This window comes from Bos indicus x Bos taurus, chromosome 16, assembly GCF_003369695.1.
Source record: "Bos indicus x Bos taurus breed Angus x Brahman F1 hybrid chromosome 16, Bos_hybrid_MaternalHap_v2.0, whole genome shotgun sequence".
NCBI classification, from domain to species: Eukaryota; Metazoa; Chordata; class Mammalia; order Artiodactyla; family Bovidae; genus Bos; species Bos indicus x Bos taurus.
The window spans coordinates 62887838-62914639 of NC_040091.1; the positions used below are offsets into that span (position 1 = coordinate 62887838).

Genomic DNA, 26802 nt, shown 5'->3' on the forward strand with positions numbered 1-26802 from the left:
AATATTTGTAGCATATGCACAGAAACCCTTAGAGAATTAAAGCAGGGAGAAAAATGATCAGATCTTTTTCTACAAGGACACCCAGGGTGTCTCAGATTAATGGGGAGCTAAAATTAGGTTCCTTTTCCCATTACTAAAGAGCAGAATGCCTTTCTTAAAATTTACCCAGGAGTTAATCATTGAGCATTTCCTACTATAGATATCACCACTCTCTAAAGTGGAAATGTCACTCAGAAAATCAGATTTTTTTTTTTCAGATTTTTTTTTTTCAAAATGAATCCACCACAGGTATACATGTGTTCCCCATCCTGAACAAAAAATAAATAAATAAATAAATAAAATAAAAGGCAATGGCACCCCCCAAAAAAAGAAAAGAAAATCAGATATTCAGATAATTCAAAGTTTTACTGAATTTTACTAATGGACATTTGATTGTCATATCTAGGTACTCACTACAAATCAGAAAATCAAATCTTACTTTGAAAGCTTAAAACTACTGCTCCTGAAACCTTAAAGAGAAGTCTTAAGTTTCTTTCAGCACTTGTTAATTTCATTCCATAACACCTGTTTTAGACCATCTCCTTTTAATATTTTTTAATTTATCCATTGGCTGTGCCATGAGGCATGCACAGTTGTTTAGTGCATTCTAGGCAGGCAAGCTCCCCTCATCTCTGTGTAACTGGAACCTCTGCTTGAGGTGCCAGTTAGTTCCCTGACCAGGGATCAAACCTGTGCCCGCTGCATTGGAAGCACAGAGTTTTAACCACTGGACAACCAGGGAAGTCGATACCATCTCCTTTTTATTTTTTATTTCTTTTTATTGGCATACAGTTGCCTTACAGTGTTGTGTTAGTTTCTACTATACAGCAAAGTGGTCAGCTATATGTATACACCCCCTCTTCCTTGGATTTCCTTCCCATTTAGATCACCACAGAGCACTGCGTAGAGGTCCCTGAGCTATACAGAGACCACCTTCTTTTTATGTATGTATTTTAAAATTTTTATTTATCTGTTTATTCATGGCCGTGCTGGATCGTCAGTGCTGTGGGCTTTCTCTAGTTATGGCATGGGCTTTGGAGCACAGGCTCAGTAGTAGCTGTGGCACACAACAACAAGGGGCTTAGCTGCCCCTCGGCTTGCGGAATCTTCCTGGCCCAGGGATCAAACCCCTGTTCCCAGCATTGGCAGGCAGTTCTTAACCACTGGACCACCAGGGAAGTCCCCACCTCCTTTTTTAAAAAGAACCTAAGAGACATGTTCTTCCCCAGCTCCTTTCATTACAAAGCTTCATCTTCACCACCACAGTGAGGATTCAGTTCAGTTCAGTCGCTCAGTCGTGTCCAACTCTTTGTGACCCCATGAACCGCAGCACGTCAGGCCAGTGAGGATAAATGGAAAGAAATCAGACTTCATGCCAGAAAGTCCTTTCAGATCGAGATAGTCACATTTCCTATGCATTGAGTAAATCAATCTGTCTCTAACCTTAGTTTCCTCATCTGCGAAATAAGGATCATAACACTTAGCTTACAGGATTATTTTTAAAACTAAAAGATAAAATATGCAGGTGTAAAACACCATCAAAATGTCATCTACAAATATTACTCATCTATAAGATGGATCGTTCATTTTTCAATGAATAATTATTGATCATTGCCATGTGGCAGACATTTTGCTAGGCTGTAATAACACACATCAATATATCATGGGCGCTAAGGAGCTTAGATTCCAGAGAGGAAGAACCATGCTCTGGGTGGAGAGAAGCATGCTCTGGGGTGGCTATGGGTGCTAGGGAGCAGATAGGACACTCAGACTCGGGTGTGGAAAGTGAGGGGCTTCAGGGGACTTCCTGAGGAGGTGACCCTGGTGCTGTCTCATTACAGATCCTAAAGCAAGACATCAAACTCTGGTCACTCCTTTGTGAGGTGGGCCACACACTCCACAGTCCTGGGCTCCCAGCCAGCTCAGAGGTGTCACAGCCTCTTAAGGCAGAGTTTCTCATCCTCAAGCCACTGATATTTTAGGCTGGATCATTCTGTTTGTGGGGTGCTGTCCTGCGTATATCATAGAGCATTCAGCAGCATCCCTGACCTCTATTAGAACACCAGTACCACCCCCTACCCTCTGCTCAGAAAGCCATTTCAACTGCCAAATGGCCTCTGAAGGGCAAGATTGTCAACAGTTCAAAAATAGTACCTTAGGTCATAGGAAACCAGCACAGGTGATTCTAGAAGGGACGCGGCTCATATAATTGGTGCTTAGACATACTAGTTAGTGCTCAACAAATATTAATGAATGAATGAATGGAACGAATGAACCACTTAGAGTCCCTTTGACCTACTCTTTTTGGGTCTCATGCAGAAGAGCTCTGAGCTAGTCACTGAGTTCTAAGGTGACCGAGTGAGAGTTAATAGCTCCGTGTCCGTTTATACGGCACTCTGTGCAGGCTGCATAAGCTGCGTCCAGTTGTTCAACCTCCCTGAGTCTGTCGGGCTCTTCAGTTCCTAAATGGGGACATTAATCCTATCTTGCAAGGTCGTTGGAAGAATTACATGAGATAATTGATGTAAAAATAAAGCATTAGGGGTCCAGGAACTCACTCCTTCGGTGCAATTGGCAAGAGGATGCCATCTCAGCAGGATGCCCTCTCAGCTCCTGCCACTAAGCTTTACTAAGGACCAAAGTAGTTTGAGCATACGCTTTTTGTTGTGGTGAATGTGGAGAATGTTGAGCACTGCGCCAGGAACTGACACATCGGCTATCCAATTCATCACTCACAAGCAACCAGGTTAGTCAAGAGGCCCAGGGAATTCGCTGGTGGTCCAGCGGCTGGGACTCCACACTTCCATTGCAGAGGGCCCAGGTTCAGTCCCTGATGGGGGAAACAAGATCCCACGTGCTGCATGGCATGGCCAAAGAATAAAAATAAAAAATCAAGAGGCCCAGAGAGTTGTGACTCGCACAGCAAAATTGTACCTCCCTGAATTCAAAAGGCACTAGGGCTGGCCAGCCTGCTCACCACCACCAATTCCATCACACGTCGGCTTTGTTCAGGTTGAGATTTTTTGGAAAATGCTTTGCATATTCTGTGTTCTGTAGTCTTTTATAGACATACATGACCAGATCTGGAAATTTCTCCTGAAAATACTGGGAAGGTTCTCCAATTTTTGACTTCATCCTGAAATGAAACAGAAATATTTTGATATGCCTGCCTCAAACTCTGCATCCTCCCTTTTACAGCATATGGCCCTGGAGATTTTCTTTTGCTCCCCTGGTGTCTATAGCAGAATAAATAAAGACTTTGGAATCTGACAGAGCAAGATCCATCTCCTGACTGTTCATCTAACAGTAAATTTCGGCAACTTAAGTTTTTTTGCACCTCAGTTTTACTATCCATAAAATGGAGATAATACAGTTCTACAATCTCTTATCTACAATGCTGAAATCCAAAAGAGCCCTGAAAACTGCAGACTTTGGGTGAGTCTGCAACTGAGGTTTTGGGAAGCAAAAGCTAAGTGAATTAACATGGGGCTACACTCACAATGTACATTTGTTTTACGCAGCCACCCAGTCTCCTGTGTCCCTTCTCATTAGAAGCAGGCTCAACAAAAACGGAAAAGGAAGACAAGAGCCTGATGGGAACGTCCATCATCGACTATAAGACCCTCGAGGTGGGCCTTTTCCAAACAGAAGGGAGGAATGACTTTCCCTTCATCAAATAAGTTTTCTTCTTTCCATCCAATAGCAGATGTGAACTTAGAACCGGAATTTTTAAATTATTCTCATCTCATATATGACTTATAAGAGTGAAAACAGTTCTTACTCTATATTCTTTTGTTCATTAATGTGCTCTCCCACATTCCGGATGAACTTCAGCAGGTCACCTACAGTGTTCTGATAGGTATTCCCTTTTTTATAAAATGCATTCATTTTTTTCATCACAGATTTGTCAACCTAAAAAAAAAAATTACACAAAAATGTGGTAACAATACAAAATAAATCTGATAGAATGTTAATACAAAAAGGCAGAATACAAATTTGAATATAGGTCAAAATTACCACTAATTAATAAAGCAAATTAATAGAAAAGAATGGAAGTAAACACGGTGCACCATAGTGCTAATTGTGGTTGTATTTGGATGTGGGACCATAAATAACTTTAAATTTGTGTATCTATTTTCCAAGAGAATTATTTTCATAGAAATTAACTACAGTAAAACACGGTTTAGGAAATCGTTGGCTACTACATAAGGAAATTGGCTCATTATACTATACAGTACTGCTATCCTGCGGCCACCTTTCCAAATTCAAATCTGATTACATCGCCTCTTTAAGGAGGGTTGTCCTGACTGAGACCAGGCCTTGCAGCCATTGCCGTAGTGAGTGTGGCTGTTCTTTGTTTTGTTTGTAGTTATGCTTCCAAAGGTTACATGTTTCTCCTTGTCCCTAGGTGTCCCAGGGCAGCTGCTCTCATATCAGTAATGCCTTCTTCTTTGTGCTCTCACTTTTTTTTTCATTTATTTTTTAAATTTTTAATTGGAGAATGATTGCTTTATAATATTGTGTTAGTTTCTGCCATATAGCAACATGAATCAGCCATAAGTATATACATATGTCCCCTCCTTCTTGAACCTCCCTCCCATCTCCACCCCTTCCGACCCCTTTAGGTTGTCACAGAGCACCTGGTTTGAGCTCCCTGCATCATACAGCAAATTCCCACTGGCTATTTGTGCTCACACTCTTTGTAGATAGTTCTGATATTTAGAAATAGTTTGGAGTAAGAGAATAAGATGCAACAACCATGAAGCCAGAGGGTCCCTTAGGAAGAGTAACTGGTGACTAGAAGGCTGCCTGGGTGGTACCATCAGTTCCTTGCAGAACTTACTGGGCAGCGGGAAAGACAGATTAAGCCAGCAATTATGAGTGTGACCTGTGATCTAGAGGCAGACAAGGGAAGGAAAGCAAAACGAGACCCAGAAACAAGGAGGTATGGGAGAAGCAGAGCCCTACATCAGGCCCAAGATATGAAAGATGTTGGTCCCACTCAAAGACGAGAGTTATGGATTTTCCCATAATGCTCTGCTTATGTCTCAGGGGTACCCAGCATGTATCCCACAGCCATCCCTTCTGTAGGTCTCTCAGCCCCACTTGGATGCTATATTCTGCTTTGTATATCCATGACCTCGCGTGGTCCTAACACATACTTGTATTTGACAGATGTCTTCTAACTAATAATAGTGAAAGTTCTAATGGTGCCAATTAGACTGAATGAGTGATTAATTACTATGCTCCACCATAAGTACCTGTGTGCTAAGTTGCTTCAGTCATGTCTGACTCTGTACGACCCTATGGACTGTAGCCCACCAGGCTCCTCTGTCCATGGGATTCTCCAGGCAAGAATATTGAAGTGGGTTGCCATGCCTTCCTTCAGAGGATCTTCCCAACCCAGGGATCAAACCCACGTCCCTTGTGTCTCCTGCATTGGCAAGCGGGTTCTTTACTATTAGTGCCACCTGGGAAGCCCATGTTCCACTATATTGAGTTCAAGTTGGGCGGACCTTCTCTGGAAGAGAAGGAATTTGAAAGATGATTGTTTTTTGTTTCTCTGTTTTCTCATCCAGAAAGCAGGTATGGGTGTGTGGATGCTCAATGCTGGGCTGTTCACTGGCATCAGAGGCAGCCAGGCTCCCTGGATGGAAATGCCCCTGTGGAAGTACCTCCCTTGGACTAAACTCTATTTAATCAGCTGCTCGTGTCACAGTGGAAATAGAATTATTAGTCAGACCTCACTCAGAAAATAAGGCTTGAGAGAAAGAGTCACAGAAAAGGAAAAGGCTTGTGGGCTGTGACAAGTCCATCCTAAAGAGGAGCCTAGATAAATATCTCAGGAGAACCTCGCCTTCAGCAGAGACCCAGAAGAGCTGAGGGGGTCTGGGATGGGAAGAAGGCAAGGAAAACCACTCTTACCCCTTGATTGAACCAGGCTCATAGTATAAAAAAGTTAGGAAAACCAACATAACACATGACACAGATTCTTATCCCTGGAATAACTCCCAGACCATAGGAGTTGTTCATACCTCAATTGTCCACTGGGCAAAACTTGGAAGTTCAGATGTTTCAGGTTGCAGAAGCTGGAGGATCTTGCCATTAGTATTTCGTGTTTTGATGTCAGATTCGTTTCCCACATCCCGGAGGGTCCGGTAGCGGCTGAGAATGACAGAATGATCATGATCATTCCACCCTTCCCACTTTTCCCAGAAGGAGGAAACTATTAGATTTTGGCATTTGATAAGAGTAGTAAAAGCATGTCTCTAAACAATCTGCACATTAGGAGAGCACTTGCTGTCTCTCTTTGCCCAAATCATTTTTCTATTCTTCAATGGAGAAAATCAGATCCAGAGAAGTTAAGTCACTCTTCTGATGATGTCCTCCCAGGAAATTCCAAGCTGAGAGAAAAGCCTGGGTCTGCTAATTCCCAGTCTGACTCCTGCCCACCTCACCGTGATGGTTAATTTCATCTGTTAATTTCACCAACCACACACACAGCACTTAGATTAAATATTACTCTGGGTGTGTCTGTGAGGATGTTTCCGGAGGAGATTAGCATTTGAACCAGTGAAGCAGACAGCCCTTCCCAGTGCAAGTAGGCATCATCCAATCTATGGGTGGCCTGAACAGAATGAAAGGGGAAATTTGCCCCCTCCCTGCTGATCACTTTGGCTGGGACATGGTTCTACTCCTGCTCTCAGTTCTCCAAGTTCTCAGGCCCTCAGACCTTTACTGGAATCTGCATCTTTAGCTCTCCTGGTTCCTATGCTTTTGAATTCAGACTAAATTATACAACTGACTTTCCTGGGTCACCAGCTTGAAGAGGGCAGATGGTGGAACTTCTCAGCCCCAGTATTGCATGAGGCATTTCCTTATTTTGTATATATATCAGGTTGGTTGAAAAGTTCTTTGCGGTTCTTCTATAGTAACATCTTATGGAAAAACTCAAATGAACTTTTTGGCCAACCCAATATAAAGAGCCCTGACTAATACACTCACCATCTCCATCCTAGAGGCCTGTAATATACACTGTTTTCCTTACCTCTCCCAACTCCAAAAGAAGGGATGAGCCAGCAGGCCACTCAGATGGCCCTTCACATTGTCCCCAGGGACTAACAGATGCTGAATGAGGTCCCGAGTTTCCTTATCTGGAGAACGCTCAATCAACTCTTCAGTTCTTAGATTCTTCAACATCTCAAAAGAATCGTTTCCCTTTTTTACCACATACAGGACCAGCAGTCCCAGGGCCTGCACAGAAGCCATGAGTAAATGAAAGTCATTCAGTCATTTCTGACTCTTTGCAACCCCATGCACTGTAGCCCACCAGACTCCTCTGTCCATGGGATTCTCCAGGAAAGAATACTGGAGTGGGTTGCCATTCCCTTCTCCAGGGGATCTTCCCCACCCAGGGATCAAACCCAGGTCTCCTGCATTGTAGGAAGATTCTTTACTATCTAAGCCACCAGGGAAGCCCATAAATCAAGTCAAAAGTGCTTAGGAATTAGCACTCTATTTGGGGAACTTTGGAGGGTGGGGCACAGGCTATGAGCAAATGGAAAATGGGTAGAATCTCAAGGAGCCCACAGGTTGGGTATGGGCTTGGGCATGGATAACTCTTCAAGAAAGTGTAGTTTAGGTTTATAAGGAGCAAAAGATAATCCCAGGCCAGAGCTGTCAGAGCAGACTGTGTAGAGGAAGAGGAATTTGAGCTAGACCTCAAAGTACAGATAGAATTTTTAGATAAACCAGGGAAAGGGAGAGGGTTTTAAACAAGGGGAGGGGGTTGGTTGCTCAGAGTCTGGCTAGGAACAGGGACTTTGGGTTGGGCCTGTGTCAGGCAGGACATTAAAGAGCCAGACCAGGTCCAGAAGAACACAGTGAACACCCCAGGAGTCAGGACATAGCAGGGAAGAAAGACTAGGGAGGAGACCAGCACAAGAACTTCTGCATTAAGAAAGACACCAGTCAGGGAAGGAGCTCAAATCTGGAGCCACTGAGCCAGAAAGGCCAGGCATGGATGGAGAACTCTTACCAATTGGGTTGGAAGTTCAGCACCCTGGAGAACTCCAGAGGCCAGCTGCCCTAACGGCTCAGAGTCTATCCAGGAGCTGTGGTCTACAGAGGCTATATGTCTCCTGCTTTGTCTCCTCTCTGGGGAAACAGTTATTTAGGATCTTAACCTGTGGGGCCAAGTATAGTCTCTTTTGAGCTGGGGATCAATCCCATCATTCCCATGTGCTTCAGAGGGCCTTAGTATCTGGCCCTCCTAGGAGTTTAGCACATGCATTTGAATAGAGTGGGAAAAGAAATCTCATTTACTTTGTCTTCAGGCAGCAAATACCTCCTACAGGAATTGTGGAATTATTCTGGAGAAATCTCCTGGAGGTAATTCTTCAAGAAATGTGGCATGCTCAATGTATTTGCTATTTAGCCTGTGAGGGTAAAGAGACATGCAAAGAGACACAGAAACGGCCACAGCAAGGACCAACTCCACACCCACCCAGAGACATGCTGTTGTCTGCAAGGGAGTGAGGGCCATCATACCAGGGAAATGCCTTGAAACTTCTTTCTTTCCTAGGCAAAATAGGAACGTCCTTTAATCAGCCACAGGAAGTAAGATAATGAACGAATAAGGAAGTAGAGAGATGGAAAAGAAAACTGTTTCTAGAAATTACCTCTAGATCTCTCTTGATTTCCTGTGGATCTCCAGTCCCCTTGACGCTTTTATCAAAATCTGCCAGGCAAGCACCATTCTTGGAATCTAAAGGAGAGTTTGTGGATATGCATTGAAATTGCTTATTCTTGGGCGGGATGTATGGAGAGGGTAACATGGAAACTTACATTACCATATGTAAAATAGATAGCCAATGGGAATTTGCTGTATGACTCAGGGAACTCAAACTGGGGCTCTGTAACAACCTAGAGGGTGGGAGGTGGGTGGGAGGTTCAAAAGGGAAGGGACATGTATACTGTGGCTGATTCTTGTTGACGTTTGGCAGAAACAAACACAATACTGTAAAGCAATTATCCTTCAATTAAAAAATATATAAATACATTTTTAAAAAAGAAAATCCTCAATCCCCATGTTAGAATTAATTTACATAAATCTGTAACTCAATGTACAATCCATCATCACTGAGGAAGACAATGATGAGCTCATATCTGCCTTGTTTACTTTTCAAAACAGTCATGTGCACTGCGTTCTTTGACCTACTGGTATCTGCCAAGAGCAAGATTTACATTTTACACATCCCAAGCCACGGGTTGGGGAAGCAAGAGGATAAGTATAGCCAGCTCCCCCTTCATGCAATTCCTGGGGTCAAAGAGCACAGACTTGTAAAGAAGCTGCTGGCCAGAGTTGAGGTTACGTCCTACAGCTGAAGAACAACTGGACCTTAGAGCCGAAGGGTCCAAACCCAACACCACCTTAGCGTAGCATTCCACCAAATCAAGCCCACTCGCCACTGCCCTCTATGACATTGTCATCTGTGACCATGAGTCAACCACGTGCTTCTAATGAGTCGTTGCCTCCCTCCCCCCTTCAGCATCTTCCTCCCTTGAAGGAAGCCACTGAGTCCTCAGAAACAGGGATAAGAGAGGTGGGGAACAGAGTGAAAGGTGATTTGTCCTCAAAGAGGTGGCTTAAAGGAGTCTGAGAAGGAAGGCTGGGTAACCGCAGATACCAGCCAGTGCAACTGTGTACTCAGAGCCCTTTCATTATGAATTTGGACCTCAGCATTGTAGGGAAATCCAGAGTCTAACAAAAATGAACCCATCAAATTGTTCAACAAATGTCTTATGAGAGAAAAAATGATGGCGAGGAAGGAGAACACAGTCCTTGCTCTACAGAGTTTAGAGTCTCTGGGCAAGGAGACCGATAGTAAAGGGATAAATACATGGCTAAACATTAATTGCAGTTTTGAAAATGCTAGCCAAAAGTTCAGGATGCCCTAAAAGTGTACCATGAGAAGAACTACATGGCTGCATAGAGAGGGGGAAGTTTTCATTAAGGAAGAGATGCCTAGGGAATTTCCTGGAGACGAGTGGTTAGGACCCCACACTTCCAGTGTAAGGGGCATGGGTTCAATCCCTGGTCAGGGAACTAAGATCCCACAAGCCTCAGGGTGAGGCCAAAAAAAAAGGAAGAGATGCCTAGAGAGAAAAGATCAGTAGAAATTGGATGGGTGAGTGGAATGGGGAAGAAAGGGAAGAGAGAATTCCAGATAGGAATGCATGGAGATTAAGGAGCAGACGGGGTGCACATCATAAATCACAGACTGTTTTCAATTATTTCAATAATTCCCTTCACTTATTTAAGCCACTTGGTGTTTTCTGCTACAGAAATTTGAAAGCGTTTAATGAACACTTCACATCTCTTCTAGCATTTGATTTTTTTCCCCATGAAAAGTGAAAGTGTTAGTCACTCAGTCCTGTCTGACTCTTTGTGATCCCACAGATTGTAGCCCATCAAGGCTCCTTTTTCTCTCTTAAGTGGCAGGAGGAAACAAACTACAAATGTTAAGATTTTTTTTCCCCTTCTCTGCTGCTGCTGCTGCTGCTAAGTCACTTCAGCCGTGGCCAACTCTGTGGGACCCCATAGACAGCAGCCCACCAGGCTACCCCATCCCTGGGATTCTCCAGGCAAGAACACTGGAGTGGGTTGCCATTTCCTTCTCCAATGCATAAAAGTGAAAGTGAAGGCGCTCAGTCGTATCCCACTCTTAGCTCCCTATGGACTGCAGCCCACCAGGCTCCTCCGTCCATGGGATTTTCCAGGCAAGAGTACTGGAATGGGGTGCCATTGCTTTCTCCTCCCCTTCTCTATACAAATTTAAAAAGAGGTTTCTCTTAAAATTCTGTGTTGCCATGATGACACCTAGCTCCACCTGAAGTTCAGTTCAGTTCAGTTCAGTTCAGTCGCTCAGTCGTGTCTGACTCTTTGAGACCCCATGGACTGCAGCACACCAGGCCTGTCCATCACCGACTCCCAGAGTTTACTCAAACTCATGTCCATTAAGCCAGTGATGCCATCCAACCATCTCATCCTCTGTCGTCCCCTTCTCCTCCCACCTTCAATCTTTCCCAGCATCAGGGACTTTTCAGATGAGTCAGTTTTTCACATCAGGTGGCCAAAGTATTGGAGTTTCAGCTTCAGCATCAGTCCATCTAATGAATATTCAGGACTGATTTCCTTTAGGATGGACTGATTGGATCTCCATGCAGTCCAAGGGATTTTCAAGAGTCTTCTCCAACACCATAGTTCAAAAGCATCAATTCTTCAGCACTCAGCTTTCTTTATAGTCCAACTCTCACATCCATACATGACCACTGGAAAAACCATAGCCTTGACTAGATGGATCTTTGTTGGCAAAGTAATGTCTCTGCTTTTTAATATGCTGTCTAGGTTGGTCGTAACTTTTCTTCCAAGGAGCAAGTGTCTTTTCATTTCATGGCTGCAGTCACCACCTGCAGTGATTTTGGAGCCCCAAAAATAAAGTCAGCCACCGTTTCCACTGTTTCCCCATCTATTTGCTATGAAGTGATGGGACTGGATGCCGTGATCTTAGTTTTCTGAATGTTGAGCTTTAAGCCCACTTTTTCACTCTGCTCTTTCACTTTCATCAAGAGGCTCTTTAGTTCTTCTTCACTTTCTGCCATAAGGGTGGTGTCATCTGCATGTCTGAGGTTATTGATATTTCTCCCGGCAATCTTGATTCCAGCTTGTGCTTCATCCAGCCCAGCGTTTCTGAACTTAACTTTTCTCAAACCGTTAGCTAACCAATGCATTTTTCTTATGGAAATATTTGTTTTAAGCTATGTTAATGAACCATGTATTTACCCTGGACTCTGTCTTCAAGTCCGTTCTGCCTCAGACTCAGAACCCACTTGACAAACCAGTATGTTTTACTCATACATTATTCTCCTAATCTATGTTAATGAAACTCTCTATATTTACTTGGAAACCTGCCTTTCTTCAAGATTCATGTCAATCGTTTTATAACCCGGGATGACTCGCCTAATGCCAATGTTATCTCAAAATGTGTGTTGTGGGTGAGGGGCCTGGTGCCAGTCTCTGAGTTTTGAGACATTTCCTTTCTCTAATTAGCAGAATGCTAGTAGCTATATAACATCCGCCTAAAGACTAGCAGGGGGGCACTCCTTCTGCCCCCTGCTGATGTCTATGTCAGAAGCTTTCTCTATCTCTTATACTTTAATAAAGCTTTATTACACAAAAGCTCTGAGTGATCAAGCCTTGTCACTGGCCCCGGATTGAATTCTTCTCCTCCGGAGGCCAAGAATCCTGGCATCTTTTGTGGTTCAGCAACAACCTTTCAGTATCAGCAACTCTTATAACTTTTTTTTTTTTTTTTTTTTTGCCACATCGTGTGGCATGTGGGATTTTAGTTCCCCAACCAGGAATGGAACCCATGGCCCCTGCATTGGAAGCAGGGAGTCCCAACCACTAGAACCACCAGGGAAGTCTACCAGCAACTCTTAGGTGATTTTTGACTGTATGTTTTACATTGCAGTTGAGACTCCCTGACATCCTGAGTTGCTACTGTTAATGCCATCCAACACAGAGGAGGGATGAGAGCACTGTCAGATCTTCTGCTTTGCTTTTTTCTCAGTGAAGCTCTGGGGTAAGTGGGCCATGCCATTTAATAGTTGCTTTGGCAGATATCCTGTGTATATAACAGCTCTTTGTTTCTCTTTTTTTCTGAATTCTTATGAGTTTTTTTAAATTTATTATTAATTGGAAGATAATTGCTTTACACTATTGTGTTGGCTTCTGCCATAAAACAATGTGAATCAGTCATAAGTATACCTATATCCCTTCCTCTTGAGTCTTACCTCATCTGCCCCTCTAGCTTGTCACAGAGCACTGTGTTGAGCTCCCTGTGTTATACAGAAACTTCCCATTAGCTATCTATTTTATTCATGGTAATGTTATGTGCTACTCTCTCAATTCGTCCCACCCTCTCCCTGCCACCCCCCCCACCCCCCACTTTAAGCAATAAATGCTGAAGAGCGTGTGGAGGAAAGCGAATCCTCTTGCACTGTTGGTGGGAATGTAAATTGATACACAAACCATGGAGAACAGTATGGAGATTCCTTTAAAAACTAGGAATAAAACTACCATATAACCCAGTAATCCCACTACAGGACACATACCCTGAGGAAACAATAACTGAAAAAGACACATATACCCCAAAGTTCATCACAGCACTATTTACAATAGCTTGGACATGGAAGCAACCTAATGTCCACCGACAGATGAATGGATAAAGAAGTTGTGGTACATATATATGTAATAGATGGAATATTTCCCAGCCATATAAAGGAACACATTTGAGTCTTTCTCTTAAAATCATCAGTGACTCAATGTCTCAAGCAGTCCCCCTGTCTGCAGGCAGAAAGGCCTGTCATAGATGCTTGGTCCCTAGGGGAGAGGGGAAGCCCAGGGTTTGATCTTCCTAATTTCTACTGAGGTAGCAATCTGCCTGCTCTCTGGTCCTTGGTTCCCTCATTTCTGGCTTCCATCGCTTTTGAGTGGTGCTGTTCTGTACTCTTCCCACTTTCATGAGGAATGCTTTTCTGTGGCTTTCTGACTTTGTCCTGGGCTCCTATGCTATTCTTCAATCCCATCCTATCTATGTTTAGCCTCTCCATGATTCCTCAAGGATTTTGTCCTCTAAGAATTCTTTTTTTAATGTTGATTTTAATTACAAATTCACTTAAAAATCTTTTCCCATCATTTAAAGAATTTAATACAGGGAAGAGTCTGCAGTATGTGCTAGGTTCACCACCTTGATGCAGAAATATAATCGATTCTTTATTGTTCACGCTTAGGAGTGGAAGAAATGGTGCTACAAAATTTGAAGAATAGGTAGTCAGAGACTATTTTTCTTTAGAATGTGATGTGTGACCCTTTCACATCAAGATCGGCATGTAGAATTGGGAAGGTCCTCACCCCTGAATGAACCTCAAAGACTCTTTCTCACCAGGTAGAGCTGTACATACTTCTGGCCCTTGTCCGTCTCCCCAGCAAAGCTGCTTAAAACCAGGAAGGAATGGCATGAGCACGTGTCCTCAAACTACAGCCAGATCTTATGTGTACTCATTTCTGTCTTCCAGTACCTTATATACTGCTCTCTGCCTCTAAATGCCCACACCTTCTTTTTGCCCTGGTCCCTTACACCAAAGTTAAACTAGTGCATGTCTGTAGGTTAGGTATCCACTTCCGCTTTAGCCCTCTAGACAAGTACCTGGCCTTTGTTGGGCACGTACCATGTACAGGTGACTTGTCCATTTGACACACGGCACTTAGACTTTGTAACAACCTTATGAAGGAGGTATTATCAGTCCCAAGGGAGGAAACCAACACTCACAGAATTAAGCAACTTGCTTGAGGTTACAAAACTACAAAGTGGTGGGACTAGGCTGCAAGGCTCCCTAAACCTGGCTGAAGCTGAGGATCTTTCTAAATTATTATTTATGTTTGGCTGCATTGGGTCTTCATTGCTGCAAGATGGCTTTCTCTAGCTGTGGACAGCAGCAGTTACTCCCTAGTTTCGGTTCACGGGCTTCTCGTTTCGGTGACTTCCCCTGCTGTGGAGTACAGGCTCTAGAGTAAGGGCTTCAGTAGTTGTGGCGCATGGGCGTAGTTGCCTGGCGACATGTGGAATCTTCCTGGACCAGGGATCGAACATGTGTCCCTGCATTGGCAGGCAGGTTCTCAACCACTGGACCACCAGGGAAGTCCAAGCCGAGGCTCTACCTACTGCACTACCTTGTCTCCTGGGACTTTATACTCAGCTATGCTTGTTTCCTTGAACATTGCTTTAGTGTATGGTCTTGGTTTACAAGAGCGCACACTGACTTGTTCAGCCTCCTTGCAGTGTGTTTCATTTGTGTCACATCTTATCCTGGATCCCAAGTTTGACCTCAGTTTTGCCGTTAAGTTTCACAGTAACTGAGCACACACACAACATTCACTGTTAGCTGCCACCTTGTCTGAAGGAACACACTTTCTAGATTCTCTTACTTGCAGACTATTCTAAGAATTTGAACTTGGAGTTGGCTCCATCCAAGACCTACATTCATATTTGTATTTGCTAAGGGCAGCATAAGCTTAGCCTGGTATTCCATGAGCTTCCTTCACCTCCACACGGAATAATACAGGTTCTACCTGGCAGCAGGAGAAACCGCACTGTATCTGTGGATTTGCTACATTCATCCTCAAATTGAACAACTCACACTGACTCTAGTTCTTTCCTATTCTGCCATGAAAAGCTGTTCCTCTGATAAATAAAGACCCTACATTTCTGGAGAAGACTGGGGACTCACCTATTAAGATGTTCTGCGGTTGCAGATCCTGATGAGTGTATCCAGACCGGTGTAGTTCCTCAACAGCCTTAAACAGAGATGAGAGGATGTTGCGGGCAAATTCATCTTCCTTGTTTTGCACAGCCTCTCCTTTGCTGTCGTCCAAGTGCTTCTCCAGCGTGTGCTCACACAGGGCAAGGCACACATACAGACAGGTCCTGTCGCTCTCACTGCCATAGAACGTCACCACGTGACCATTGGCTCGGTTGCTCTGCAAACAAGAGACTTCATTTTGTCCCCGTGTGCTGCCTTTAGGGAACCGCTTCACAGCTACCTCTTGTTCCTCATATAACCCCAGGTAGATGCCCCCTTGGGAAGTGTCAGCGATTTTATATTCTTCATCAATAAAGATCTTGAGTTTGCCTATCATAGGGCGGTATATCCTGTGAAGATGTTTCAGGGCCTCCCCCCAACGTGAGCTCTGAGGCTTCCAGGCTTTAGCAGGAGGGCAAACGTCTTCTACAGCTCCATGCTGGCGAAGGAACTTTGCAAGGTCAGAGTCATAATTGCGCTTCGCTATTGCGACGAGGTCCCCGCATTTTGTGCTGGCTCCTTTGCGACACAGCAACTGGGCAATTTCCTTCAGCTTGAGCTCGACAGCAAGCAGCAGTGCTGTTTTACCCTCACTGTCTGTGTCATTAATCTCTATAGCTGTTTGTTCCAGAAGCATCTGCACCAGATCCAGGTTCTTCTTTTCCACTGCCAAGATCAGCGGCGTCTTCCTTCCTTCCCCCCTCACATTGACATCAACCTTATAGTCCAGCAGAAGGCGAGTAATGGCTTTCACCTTCTCATCATCAGAGTTCAGAAGAGCATAGATTAAAGCATTTCTGCCCCTATTGTCCCGAGCATTGACATCTGCCCCCATCTCATGAAGGAGGATCTCTACGACATCTACATGCCCTCTTCTAGCAGCATCCATGAGAGCAGTGGCCCCTCCTTTCTTGACCCTCTCTTGATCCTCTATTGTCTTTCTGTGCAAATTCACCTCTGCTCCGTTGTTATACAGGAACCTTAAGGCTTCGACTTTGCCATACACAGCAGCTTCCATGAAAGCTGTGAAGCCATTAACATCACACTCATTGACATCTGTTACTTTAGGAAGTAATAGTTTGAGCAACTTCACGTTTCCCACAATCCCAGCAATGATGAAGGGAGTGGCCCCATTCTTCTTCCGCAGACAAGGCTCAGCACCATGACTAAGCAGAAGTTCCACAATGTCCTCTCTGTCAACTTGTACTGCATTATGCAAAGGTGACCAGCCCCATTCTTCCTGGAAATTGACATCAGCCCCTCTTTCTAGCAATTGCTGGACCGACTCAATGTCTTCATCTCTAACAGCTTTAATCAACGAATGATTGTCTCCCATTGAAGCCTTCCCATTACTAGAGGGTGTGGGTCTTTCCTGAGGGTTGTTATGGCTCTCAGTCTCCATGATGGTATATACCACTGGTTACAATTTTCTTGCCTTCTCTTTGAGAAAATGAAAACTTATCTTCTTGGGATTTGATCAAAGAGACATTGAACTGTTAGAAACTCCTGTCAGGGGAAATAGGAATTGTCTGGCTACAGACCACCAGTATGAGGAGGCACAATACGCTTGCAGTCTTCTGACTTTTCACCTGGAGATGAGAGAGGTAATTTGTAGTGTTACAAGAGTGAGAAAACATTTGAATTAGAGAAATTAACTTTACTAGCAATGTTTTCAAAATACATCTATTATAGAAATTTTTATTATAGAATATTATAAATATATATCTTTTCATACTGTTCATGGGGTTCAGTCCTGAATATTCATTGGAAGGACTGATGCTGAAGCTGAAGCTCCAATACTTTGGCCACCTGATGTGAAGAGCCGGCTCATTGGGAAAGACCCTGATGTTGGGAAAGATTGAGGGCAGGAGGAGAAGGGGGCAACAGAGGATGAGATGATTAGACAGCATCACCGACTCAATGGACATGAATTTGAGCAAGCTCCGGGAGACAATGAAGGACAGAGGAGCCTGCTGTGCTGCAGTCCAGGGTGTCACAAAAAGTCAGCCACAACTTAGCAACTGAACAGCAACAACAACATAAATATATGTAAATTGTAAACAAGAAAAGTATTACTCTATTCTCCCACTGCTTAGAAACAGGCATAGTTAATATTTTAGTATAGTCTATACATTATTTTTAAAAATAGTTGGACTCATGATCTGTAACTTTGTATTTGGCTTCCTTTCTTTTAACACCTTAATTATAAATAATGTCCTATGTTATTATAAAGTATTTTAAAATATTTTAATGTCTGCAATAGACATCAGAGAGGTGTTTCAGTTCCCTACTACTGAGCAGATTTTTAAAGTAACTTTTAAACAAGAGTTTCAAAATTCGATTTTTTTTTTCACAATTCTAAATAATGTTGCAGCAAATTTAGCTTATTTTATCTTGTTATGAAATTAAAAGACTCTTACTCCTTGGAAGAAAAGTTATGACCAACCTAGAGAGCATATTCAAAATCAGAGACATTACTTTGCCAACAAAGGTCTGTTGAGTCAAGGCTATGGTTTTTCCAGTGGTCCTGTATAGATGCGAGAGTTGGACTGTGAAGAAAGCTGAGCACCAAAGAATTGATGCTTTTGAACTGCGGTGTTGGAGAAGACTCTTGAGAGTCCCTTGGACTGCAAGGAGATCCAACCAGTTCATTCTAAAGGAGATCAGCCCTGCGTGTTCTTTGGAAGGAATGATGCTAAAGCTAAAACTCCAGTACTTTGGCCGTGAGTTTGAGTGAACTCCAGGAGATGGTGATGGACAGGGAGGCCTGGAGTGCTGCGATTCATGGGGTTGCAAAGAGTCAGACACAACCGAGTGACTGAACTGAACTGAACTGATCTTGTTTTCTTATGATAGATCTTATAATAGATTTCTTTCAATTGATTTCAAAGAACTGAATGACCAAAGGCTATGATTGTTTTTAAGATTCTCAACCTATATTAATACATTTTTTTCCAATGCCATATAAACACGCTCTTATTAGAAATAAATGGCCTCTTTAAAAAACCAGAACCCTTGTTTAATAAGAAAATATGTGTTTTTCATCAATCTGCATTTAAGCATGCTCAGTCCATTCCTGGCTCTTTGCAAGTGCAAAAGTATGCACTCCTATTCAAAGTAGTGTAGAGTAAGCAGAAGTCCCCAAACTTTTGGGCACCAGGGACCAGTTTTGTGGAAGACAATTTTTCACGGACTGGGGGTGGGGAAGGGGTGGGTTTGGAGATGATTCAGAGCATAACATTTATTGTGCACTTTATTTCTATTATTATTACATCAGCTCCAACTCAAGTCATCTGGCATTAGATCCCAGGGGTGGGAAAGAACTCGAACTCCCACCTCTGCAAGATCTAAGTTTGGCCCTTGGTTGTGTAACTCTGCTGCTGCTGCGTCGTTTCAGTCGTGTCCAATTCTGTGCGACCCCATAGACGGCAGCCCACCAGTCTCCCCCATCCCTGGGATTCTCCAGGCAAGAACACTGAAGTGGGTTGCCATTTCCTTCTCCAATGCATGAAAGTGAAAAGTGAAGTCGCTCAGTCATGTCTGACTCTTAGCGACCCCACGGACTGCAGCCTACCAGGCTCCTCCGCCCATGGGATTTTCCAGGCAAGAGTACTGGAGTGGGTTGCCACTGTGTAACTCTAGACTCTTCCTAATTGTGTAACCTTAGATTATTGAGTCTGAATTTTTTGTTTCCTCAAATAGGGAGGACAAAAAATACAGTCCCCCATATAAAGTGCATTGAAGCAGGGAGAAGGTAAAATATTAGGCCTTCAATAAATGGTAGAGCTAATTACATCACTTTATGAAAAAAAGAAAAAAAAAAACTTTAACACACCCTGTTCTTCCCACCCAGTGCTTTACATGCTACACAAATAGGGAACCTATGAGGGGTCAATTTAGTCCAACTGCCCTCCATCAGCGGAGAAGGCAATGGCACCCCACTCCAGTACTCTTGCCTGGAAAATCCCATGGACAGAGGAGCCTGGTAGGCTGCAGTCCATGGGGTCGGGGTCCCTAAGAGTCGGACACGACTGAAGTGACTTAGCAGCAGCAGCCCTCCATCAGATCTGAGCAATTTAGATACAATTCAGACAGCAGAGGGCAGCAAACTTACCTGAATGTTTATAACTGCTTCTGCTACAAAAATCACAAAGCAACCATTTTTCAGCAGTCCCACCTGCCTGACAGTCTCAAAGCCTCTATCCTCAGAGAGCTAACCAAATGTGCAGCGGAAGCACAGTCACCCAGCTGAACTCTTTGGATCAAATGTTTGTGTAAACAACTTTATCGACAATGAATGTGAGGTGGGCTGGAAAAGATCAAGGAAAGAAAGAAGCTCAAAGAAACCTGGAGGATTCAGGGTTTGTTCAAACTTCTTTTCTTCTCTGCTCCTTTATTTATTTCAGGCGCTTCCTTCAACTGCTAATTTCAAAGTAATACAATCATTTAAGAACACCACACCTTGGACTAACTTATGAGGAAATGCAAAAAAAAAAAAAAAGATAGTAGTAAGACTCCACGGCCTTTAGCCCACCAGGCTTCTCTGTCCGTGGAATTTTCCAGGCAAGAGTACTGGGTTGCCATTTCCTGCTCCAGGGAATAATAATAATAACAATAATAAAAGAACTCTGAGTAAAACATCAGAGTAGAAAATAAAAACAGCTCAACAAAAACCCTGCGAAAGGAGAGTCCTGCTTTCAGTTTCATTTTCCCCACACGACCAGAGGAGCCTGATAAACAGAGACGCCTTGAAGAAATAATGTGTGAATTATGACAGAACCCTGGAAATCTCAGAAGGGCTTAGGTGCAAAGGGTCCCCTGGGACTGGCTCCGTGTGCTCCTTCCTCTCCCCCAGTTCCACACCCACTTCACTTCCAGTCCCCAAAGCCCGAGGAATCCTTCAAAGAAAACACCTTCTCAAGCTTTCCCAGCTCTCCTCCTTCTGCGTATCCTACCTTCTAAACGTAGATGCCTCGTCCTCAGTCATTCCTCTGACGGCATCTAACCGTCAAATACTGTTGCCGGCAGGAAAACAGCCCTTCCTGAGAACTGAGCTCGCGGGGCGGAGCCCGGAGAGTGACAGGAGGAGGAGGGAACGCTGACCACGCCCACACTCGGCAGCGGTGGCCTGAGCTAGTAGCATCTTCGGGCTTCGCTGGCGGCTCAAACAGTAAGGAATCTGCCTGCAATGCAGGAGACCTGGGTTCGATCCCTGGATTGAGAAGATCCCCTGGAGGCAGAAATGGCAACCCACTCCAGCATCCTTGCCTGCAGAATCCCATGGACCAAGGAGCCCGGGGCATGGAGGGGGCAGGGAGGCCGCATGCATCCTGCCGCTAGGCCTGCGGCCTTTCAGGTCACAACACCCAGTTCCATCCCGATCATGTTGTTCCAAATCCCATATTTTCTTAAGGGAAATGAGCGGTAAATAAACATTTTAAGCACTGACTGGGTCCCCGGCACTTTGTTCATTGCTTCACAAGAGATATGCACCCAGTCAACCCCTAACAATACTGCTGATGATGAAACCGAGGCTCAGGAAAGCTGGGTGAGCCCAAAGCCCAAGCTCCCTCACTCACCTGGGCACTCTGGAAAGGGCACAGGGCTGGCAGTCCAGAGCTGTGGCTGTTCTGCTGGGTGACCTCAGGCAGGGAGTTGAATGATGTTGGGATACAGTGATTCATCACACAAATGCCTCGTGGGGGGTCTCCCTGGAGCTTGCATCTTAGTACGGAGAAATAGACCATTAATCATTGAGAAATGCAAGGTCCGTCTAGTCAAGGCTATGGTTTTTCCAGTAGTCATGTATGGATGTGAGAGTTGGACTATGAAGAAAGCTGAGTGCCAAAGAATTGATGCTTTTGAACTGTGGTGTTGGAGAAGACTCTTAAGAGTCCCTTGGACTGCAAGGAGATCCAACCAGTCCATTCTGAAGGAGATCAGCCCTGGGTGTTCTTTGGAAGGAATGATGCTAAAGCTGAAACTCCAGTACTTCGGCTACCTCATGGGAAGAGTTGACTCATTGGAAAAGACCCTGATGCTGGGAGGGATTGGGGACAAGAGGAAAAGGGGACAACAGAGGATGAGATGGCTGGATGGCATCACTGACTCGATGGACGTGAGTTTGAGCGAACTCCGGGAGTTGGTGATGGACAGGGAGGCCTGGCATGCTGGGATTCATGGGGTTGCAAAGAGTTGGACACGACTGAGCAGCTGAACTGAACTGAACATGATTTCAGGTCATGATATCATGACCCTGACCATCCCAGTTCCTTATGGGCATCATCACCACTACCATCCAGTCCCCCATCACATCATGCTGCTTCCCACCTCCGTGTCTCTGCACACGCTGCTTTTGCTATCTGAACTAATAATAATGATGGTAGTAGCAAGCATTTATGTAGCTCTTTAGTATGCTGTAGGAACTGTTCTGGGCGAACAAAAAATACACATTTTTGTTGTTGTTCAGTCACTTAAGTCCTGAGATAGATGCTATTTTGACTCCATTGTACAGATGGAGAAAATGAGGCACAAAGTGATTAAGTGAATTCAATTGTTCTAGAGATTTGAGCTACCTCAAGGAACAGCACAGAGAAAGATGCCTACCCTCATTCTTGTTGGAGAAGCCAGAAAATGAACAAAATAAGTAAATTATGTATAATGTGCTTTATGGGGAAAATCCTACAGAGAATAATAAGTAGAATCAGGAAGGTTGAAAACACCAGAATGGGAATTATGAGTCAAGAGAGATATTTTCTAAATAATGAAAACTGAAACTCCATTATCTAGCACCTAACTACATTACATTCCTTACCCTTAGGATCATTCCTCAATTATTTAAGTTTTAAATCTTTCTTCTCCTCAGAAAGTAATTTGAACAGCTGGGCCAATTTAAAAGGTTCAGTAACAGTGAATTACCTTGTGATCAGCACTTAATATGCCCCAAACACCTTGTTCTTGTTACCTAAGAGCTTCCATTAAAAAATTTTTTTCTAGTTTTATTTTACTTTTTGATTTTGATTTTTTTTGTCCATGACACATGACCAGGAATCAAACCCAGGCCTTGGCAGTGAAAGCACCAAGTCCTAACTGCCAGGGAATTCCCTCTAGTTTTATTGAGAAATAGCTGACATATGTCATTCTAGAAATTAAAGTTACATAGCACGATGTATTGATTCACATATACTATGAAGTAATTACCACAATAGGTTTAGTTAACACCCATTATCCCATATAGCTACAATAAAAAGAAAAGAAGGCGAATTAATAGATCATAGGACAGTTCCATTTTTAATTTTCTGAGGAGGCTCCGTACTGTTTTCTATCTTGAGAAATTTACAATTTACAATCTCACAAACTGTGCACAAGGGTTCCCTTTTCTCCACATCCACACCAAGAGCTTCAATTTTTTAAGTTAAGTTCAGCCCTGCTGAATAAAGAAATCTTACTGTAACCCCTGTACCTACTGAGCTATCTTAACAATTATGTTAATAATTTTCAATTCAATTAATGTTTCACATCATTATTAAACTGCATTAATAAACAAAACTAAAGGTTATATCTCTTGGATATAATTCCAAAGGAAAGAGTCAAACTTAGATAAGAGCAAAATTAGGCAGTTCCTTAGAAGAAATGGCGTAGCCCTCATCATCAACAAAAGAGTCTGGAATGCAGTACTTGGGCACGGTCTCAAAAATGACAGAATAATTTTCATTCATTTCCAAGGCAAACGATTCAATATCACAGTCATCCAAGTTTTTGCCCCAACCACTGATGCTGAAGAAGCTGAAGTTGACCAGTTTTACGAAGACCTATGGCACCTTCTGCCATAAGGGTGGTGTTATCTGCATATCTGAGGTTATTGATATTTCTCCGGACAATCTTGATTCCAGCTTGTGCTTCTTCCAGCCCAGCATTTCTCATGATGTACTCTGCATATAAGTTAAATAAGCAGGGTGACAATATACAGCCTTGACGTACTCCTTTTCCTATTTGGAACCAGTCTGTTGTTCCATATACAGTTCTAACTGTTGCTTCCTGACCTGCATACAGATTTCTCAAAAGGCAGGTCAGGTGTTCTGGTATTCCCATCTCTTTCAGAATTTTCCACAGTTTATTGTGATCCACACAGTCAAAGGCTTTGGCATAGTCAATAAAGCAGAAATAGATGTTTTTCTGGAACTCTCTTGCTTTTTCGATGATCCAGTGGATGTTGTCAATTTGATCTTTGGTTCCTCTGCCTTTTCTAAAACCAGCTTAAACATCTGGAAGTTCATGGTTCACATATTGCTGAATCCTGGCTTGGAGAATTTTGAGCATTACTTTACTAGCATGTGAGATGAGTGCAATTGTGCGGTAGCAGAAAGTGAAGAGGAACTAAAAAGCCTCTTGATGAAAGTGAAAGAGGACAGTGAAAAAGTTGGCTTAAAGCTCAACATTCAGAAAACTAAGATCATGGCATCTGGTCCCATCACTTCATGGAAAATAGATGGGGAAACAGTGGAAACAGTGTCAGACTTTATTTTTCTGGGCTCCAAAATCACTGCAGATGGTGACTGCAGCCATGAAATTAAAAGATGCTTACTCCTTGGAAGGAAAGTTAGAACCAACCTAGATAGCATATTCAAAAGCAGAGACATTACTTTGCCAACAAAGGTTCGTCTAGTCAAGGCTATGGTTTTTCCTGTGGGCATGTATGGATGTGAAAGTTGGACTGTGAAGAAGGCTGAGTGCCGAAGAATTGATGCTTTTGAACTGTGGTGTTGGAGAAGACTCTTGAGAGTCCCTTGGACTGCAAGGAGATCCAACCAGTTCATTCTAAAGGAGATCAGCCCTGGGAGTTCTTTGGAAGGAATGATGCTAAAGCTGAAACTCCAGTACTTTGGCCACCTCATGTGAAGAGTTGACTCATTGGAAAAGACCCTGATGCTGGGAGGGATTGGGGGCAGGAGGAGAAGGGGACGACAGAGGATGAGATGGCTGGATGGCATAACTGACTTGATGGACGTGAGTCTGAGTGAACTCTGGGTGTTGGTGATGGACAGGGAGGCCTGCGTGCTGCGATTCATGGGGTCGCAAAGAGTTAGACACAACTGAACTGAACTGAACTGATGGCACCTTCTAGAACTAACATCAAAAAAAGATGTCCTTTTCATCACAGAGGATCAAAATGCAAAAGTAGGAAGTCAAGAAATATCCAGAATAACCAGCTAGTTTGGCCATGGAGTACCAAATGAAGCAGAGAAAAGGCTGACAGAATTTTGCCAAGAGAACACACTGGTCATAGCAAACACCTTCTTCCAACATGAGAGATGACTCTACACATGGATATCAATGGATGGTCAATACCAAAATCAGATTATGTTCTTTGCAGACAAAGATAAAGAAGCTCTGTACAATCAGCAAAAACAAGACCTGGAGCTGACTGTGGCTTAGATCATCAGCTCCTTATTGCAAACTTCAGGCTTAAATTGAAGAAAGTAGGGGAAACTTCTAGGCCATTCAGTTCAGTTCAGTTCAGTTCAGTCACTCGGTCGTGTCTGACTCTTTGCAACCCCATGAATTGCAGCACGCCAGGCCTCCCTGTCCATCACCAACTCCCAGAGTTGACTCAGACTCATGTCCATCAAGTCAGTTATGCCATCCAGCCACCTCATCCTCTGTCGTCCCCTTCTCCTCCTGCCCCCAATCCCTCCCAGCATCAGAGTATTTTCCAATGAGTCAACTCTTCACATGAGGTGGCCAAAGTACTGGAGTTTCAGCTTTAGCATCATTCCTTCCAAAGAACTCCCAGGGCTGATCTCCTTTAGAATGGACTGGTTGGATCTCCTTGCAGTCCAAGGGACTCTCAAGAGTCTTCTCCAACACCACAGTTCAAAAGCATTAATTCTTCGGCACTCAGCTTTCTTCACAGTCCAACTTTCACATCCATACATGCCCACTGGAAAAACCATAGCCTTGACTAGGGCATTCAGGTATGACCTAAATCAAACCCCTTATGATTATACAGTGGAAGTAACAAACAGGATTAGATCTGGTAGACAAAGTGTCTGAAGAACTATGGATGGAGGTTTGTAACGTTGTATAGGAGGCAGTGACCAAAACTATCCCCAAAGGAGAAGAAGTGCAAGAAGGCCAAATGGTTGTCTGAGGAGGCCTTACAAATAGCTGAGGAAATAAGAGAAGCAAAAAGCAAGGAAGAAAGGAAAAGATATACCGAACTGAATAGAGAGTTCCAGAGAATAGCAAGGAGAGATAAGAAGGCTTTCTTAAATGAATAGTGCAAAGAAATAGAGGAAAACAATGGTGTTGGAGAGACTAGAGATTTCTTCAGATAACCACAGTGGTGTGGTCACTCACCTAGAGCCAGACATCCTGGAGTATAACATTAAGTGTGCCTTAAGAAGCATTACTATAAACAAAGAGAGTGGAGGTGACAGAGTTCCAGCTGAGCTATTCAAATCCTAAAAAATGATGCTGTGAAAGTGCTGTGCTCAATATGCCAAAAATTTGGAAAACTTAGCAGTGGCCACAGGACTGGAAAAGTTCAGTCCCAAAGAAGGGCAATACCAAAGAGTGTTCAGACTACCACACAATTGCACTTATTTCACACACTAGCAAGGTTATGCTCAAAATCTTTCAAGCTAGGCTTCAGCAGTACATGAATCAAGAACTTCCATATGTTCAAACTGGGTTTAGAAAAGGCTGAGGAACCAGAGATCAAACTGCCAATAGACATTAAATTAAGGAGAAAGCTAGAGAATTCCAGAAAAATATCTAGTTCTGCCTTATTGGCAATGTTAAAGCCTTTGACTGTGTGGATCATAAGAAACTGTGGAAAAGTCTTAAAGAAATGGGAATACCAGACCACCTTACCTGTCTTCTGAGAAACCTGTATGCAGGTCAAGAAGCAATAGTTAGAACTGGTCATGGAACAACTGAGTGGCTCAAAATTAAAAAAGGAGTACGTCAAGGCTGTATATTGTCACCCTGCTTACTTAACTTATATGCAGAGTACATCATGGAAAATGCCAGGCTGGATGAATCAAAAGCTGGAATCAAGATTGCTGGGAGAAATATTAACAACCTCAGATACACAAATGATATGACTCTAATGGCAGGAAGTGAAGAAGAACAAGGGAGTCTTTTGATGAGGGTGAAAGAGGAGAGTGAAAAAGTTGGCTTGAAACTCAACATTCAGAAAAACTAAGATCCTGGCATCTGGTCCTGTCACTTCATGGAAAATGGAAGAAGAAAAAGTGGAAGCAGTGACAGATTTTATTTTCTTGGGCTCCAAAATCACTGAGGATGGTGACTGCCGTCATGAAATTAAAAATG

At 43.4% G+C, this 26802-nt stretch overlaps 1 protein-coding gene across 1 annotated transcript; it reads right to left on the reverse strand.

The window, feature by feature from the left end:
- Positions 1 to 386: 386 nt before the first annotated feature.
- On the reverse strand, positions 387 to 20543 carry RNASEL (ribonuclease L). Its single transcript, XM_027565513.1, has 7 exons — positions 20421 to 20543; positions 15394 to 17054; positions 8721 to 8806; positions 7088 to 7293; positions 6075 to 6204; positions 3821 to 3951; positions 387 to 3175 (listed from the first exon to the last, which is right to left on the reverse strand). Exons 2-7 carry the CDS (start codon positions 16865 to 16867, stop codon positions 3031 to 3033), a joined length of 2172 nt encoding a protein of 723 aa, XP_027421314.1. The 5' UTR covers positions 16868 to 17054; positions 20421 to 20543; the 3' UTR covers positions 387 to 3030.
- Between the last annotated feature and the right edge of the window lie 6259 nt (positions 20544 to 26802).

Bases quoted from the DNA above. Each gene is read 5' to 3' on its own strand.
- RNASEL (XM_027565513.1), bottom strand. From the start codon at position 16,867: ATGGAGACTGAGAGCCATAACAACCCTCAGGAAAGACCCACACCCTCT. The intron at 7,294-8,720 runs GTAATTTCTAGA...GCTTCTGTGCAG, and splicing joins AAATCAAGAGAGATCTAGAG to GCCCTGGGACTGCTGGTCCT. The intron at 3,952-6,074 runs GTATGAACAACT...TTTTTTTTTTAG, and splicing joins TTGCCCAGTGGACAATTGAG to GTTGACAAATCTGTGATGAA.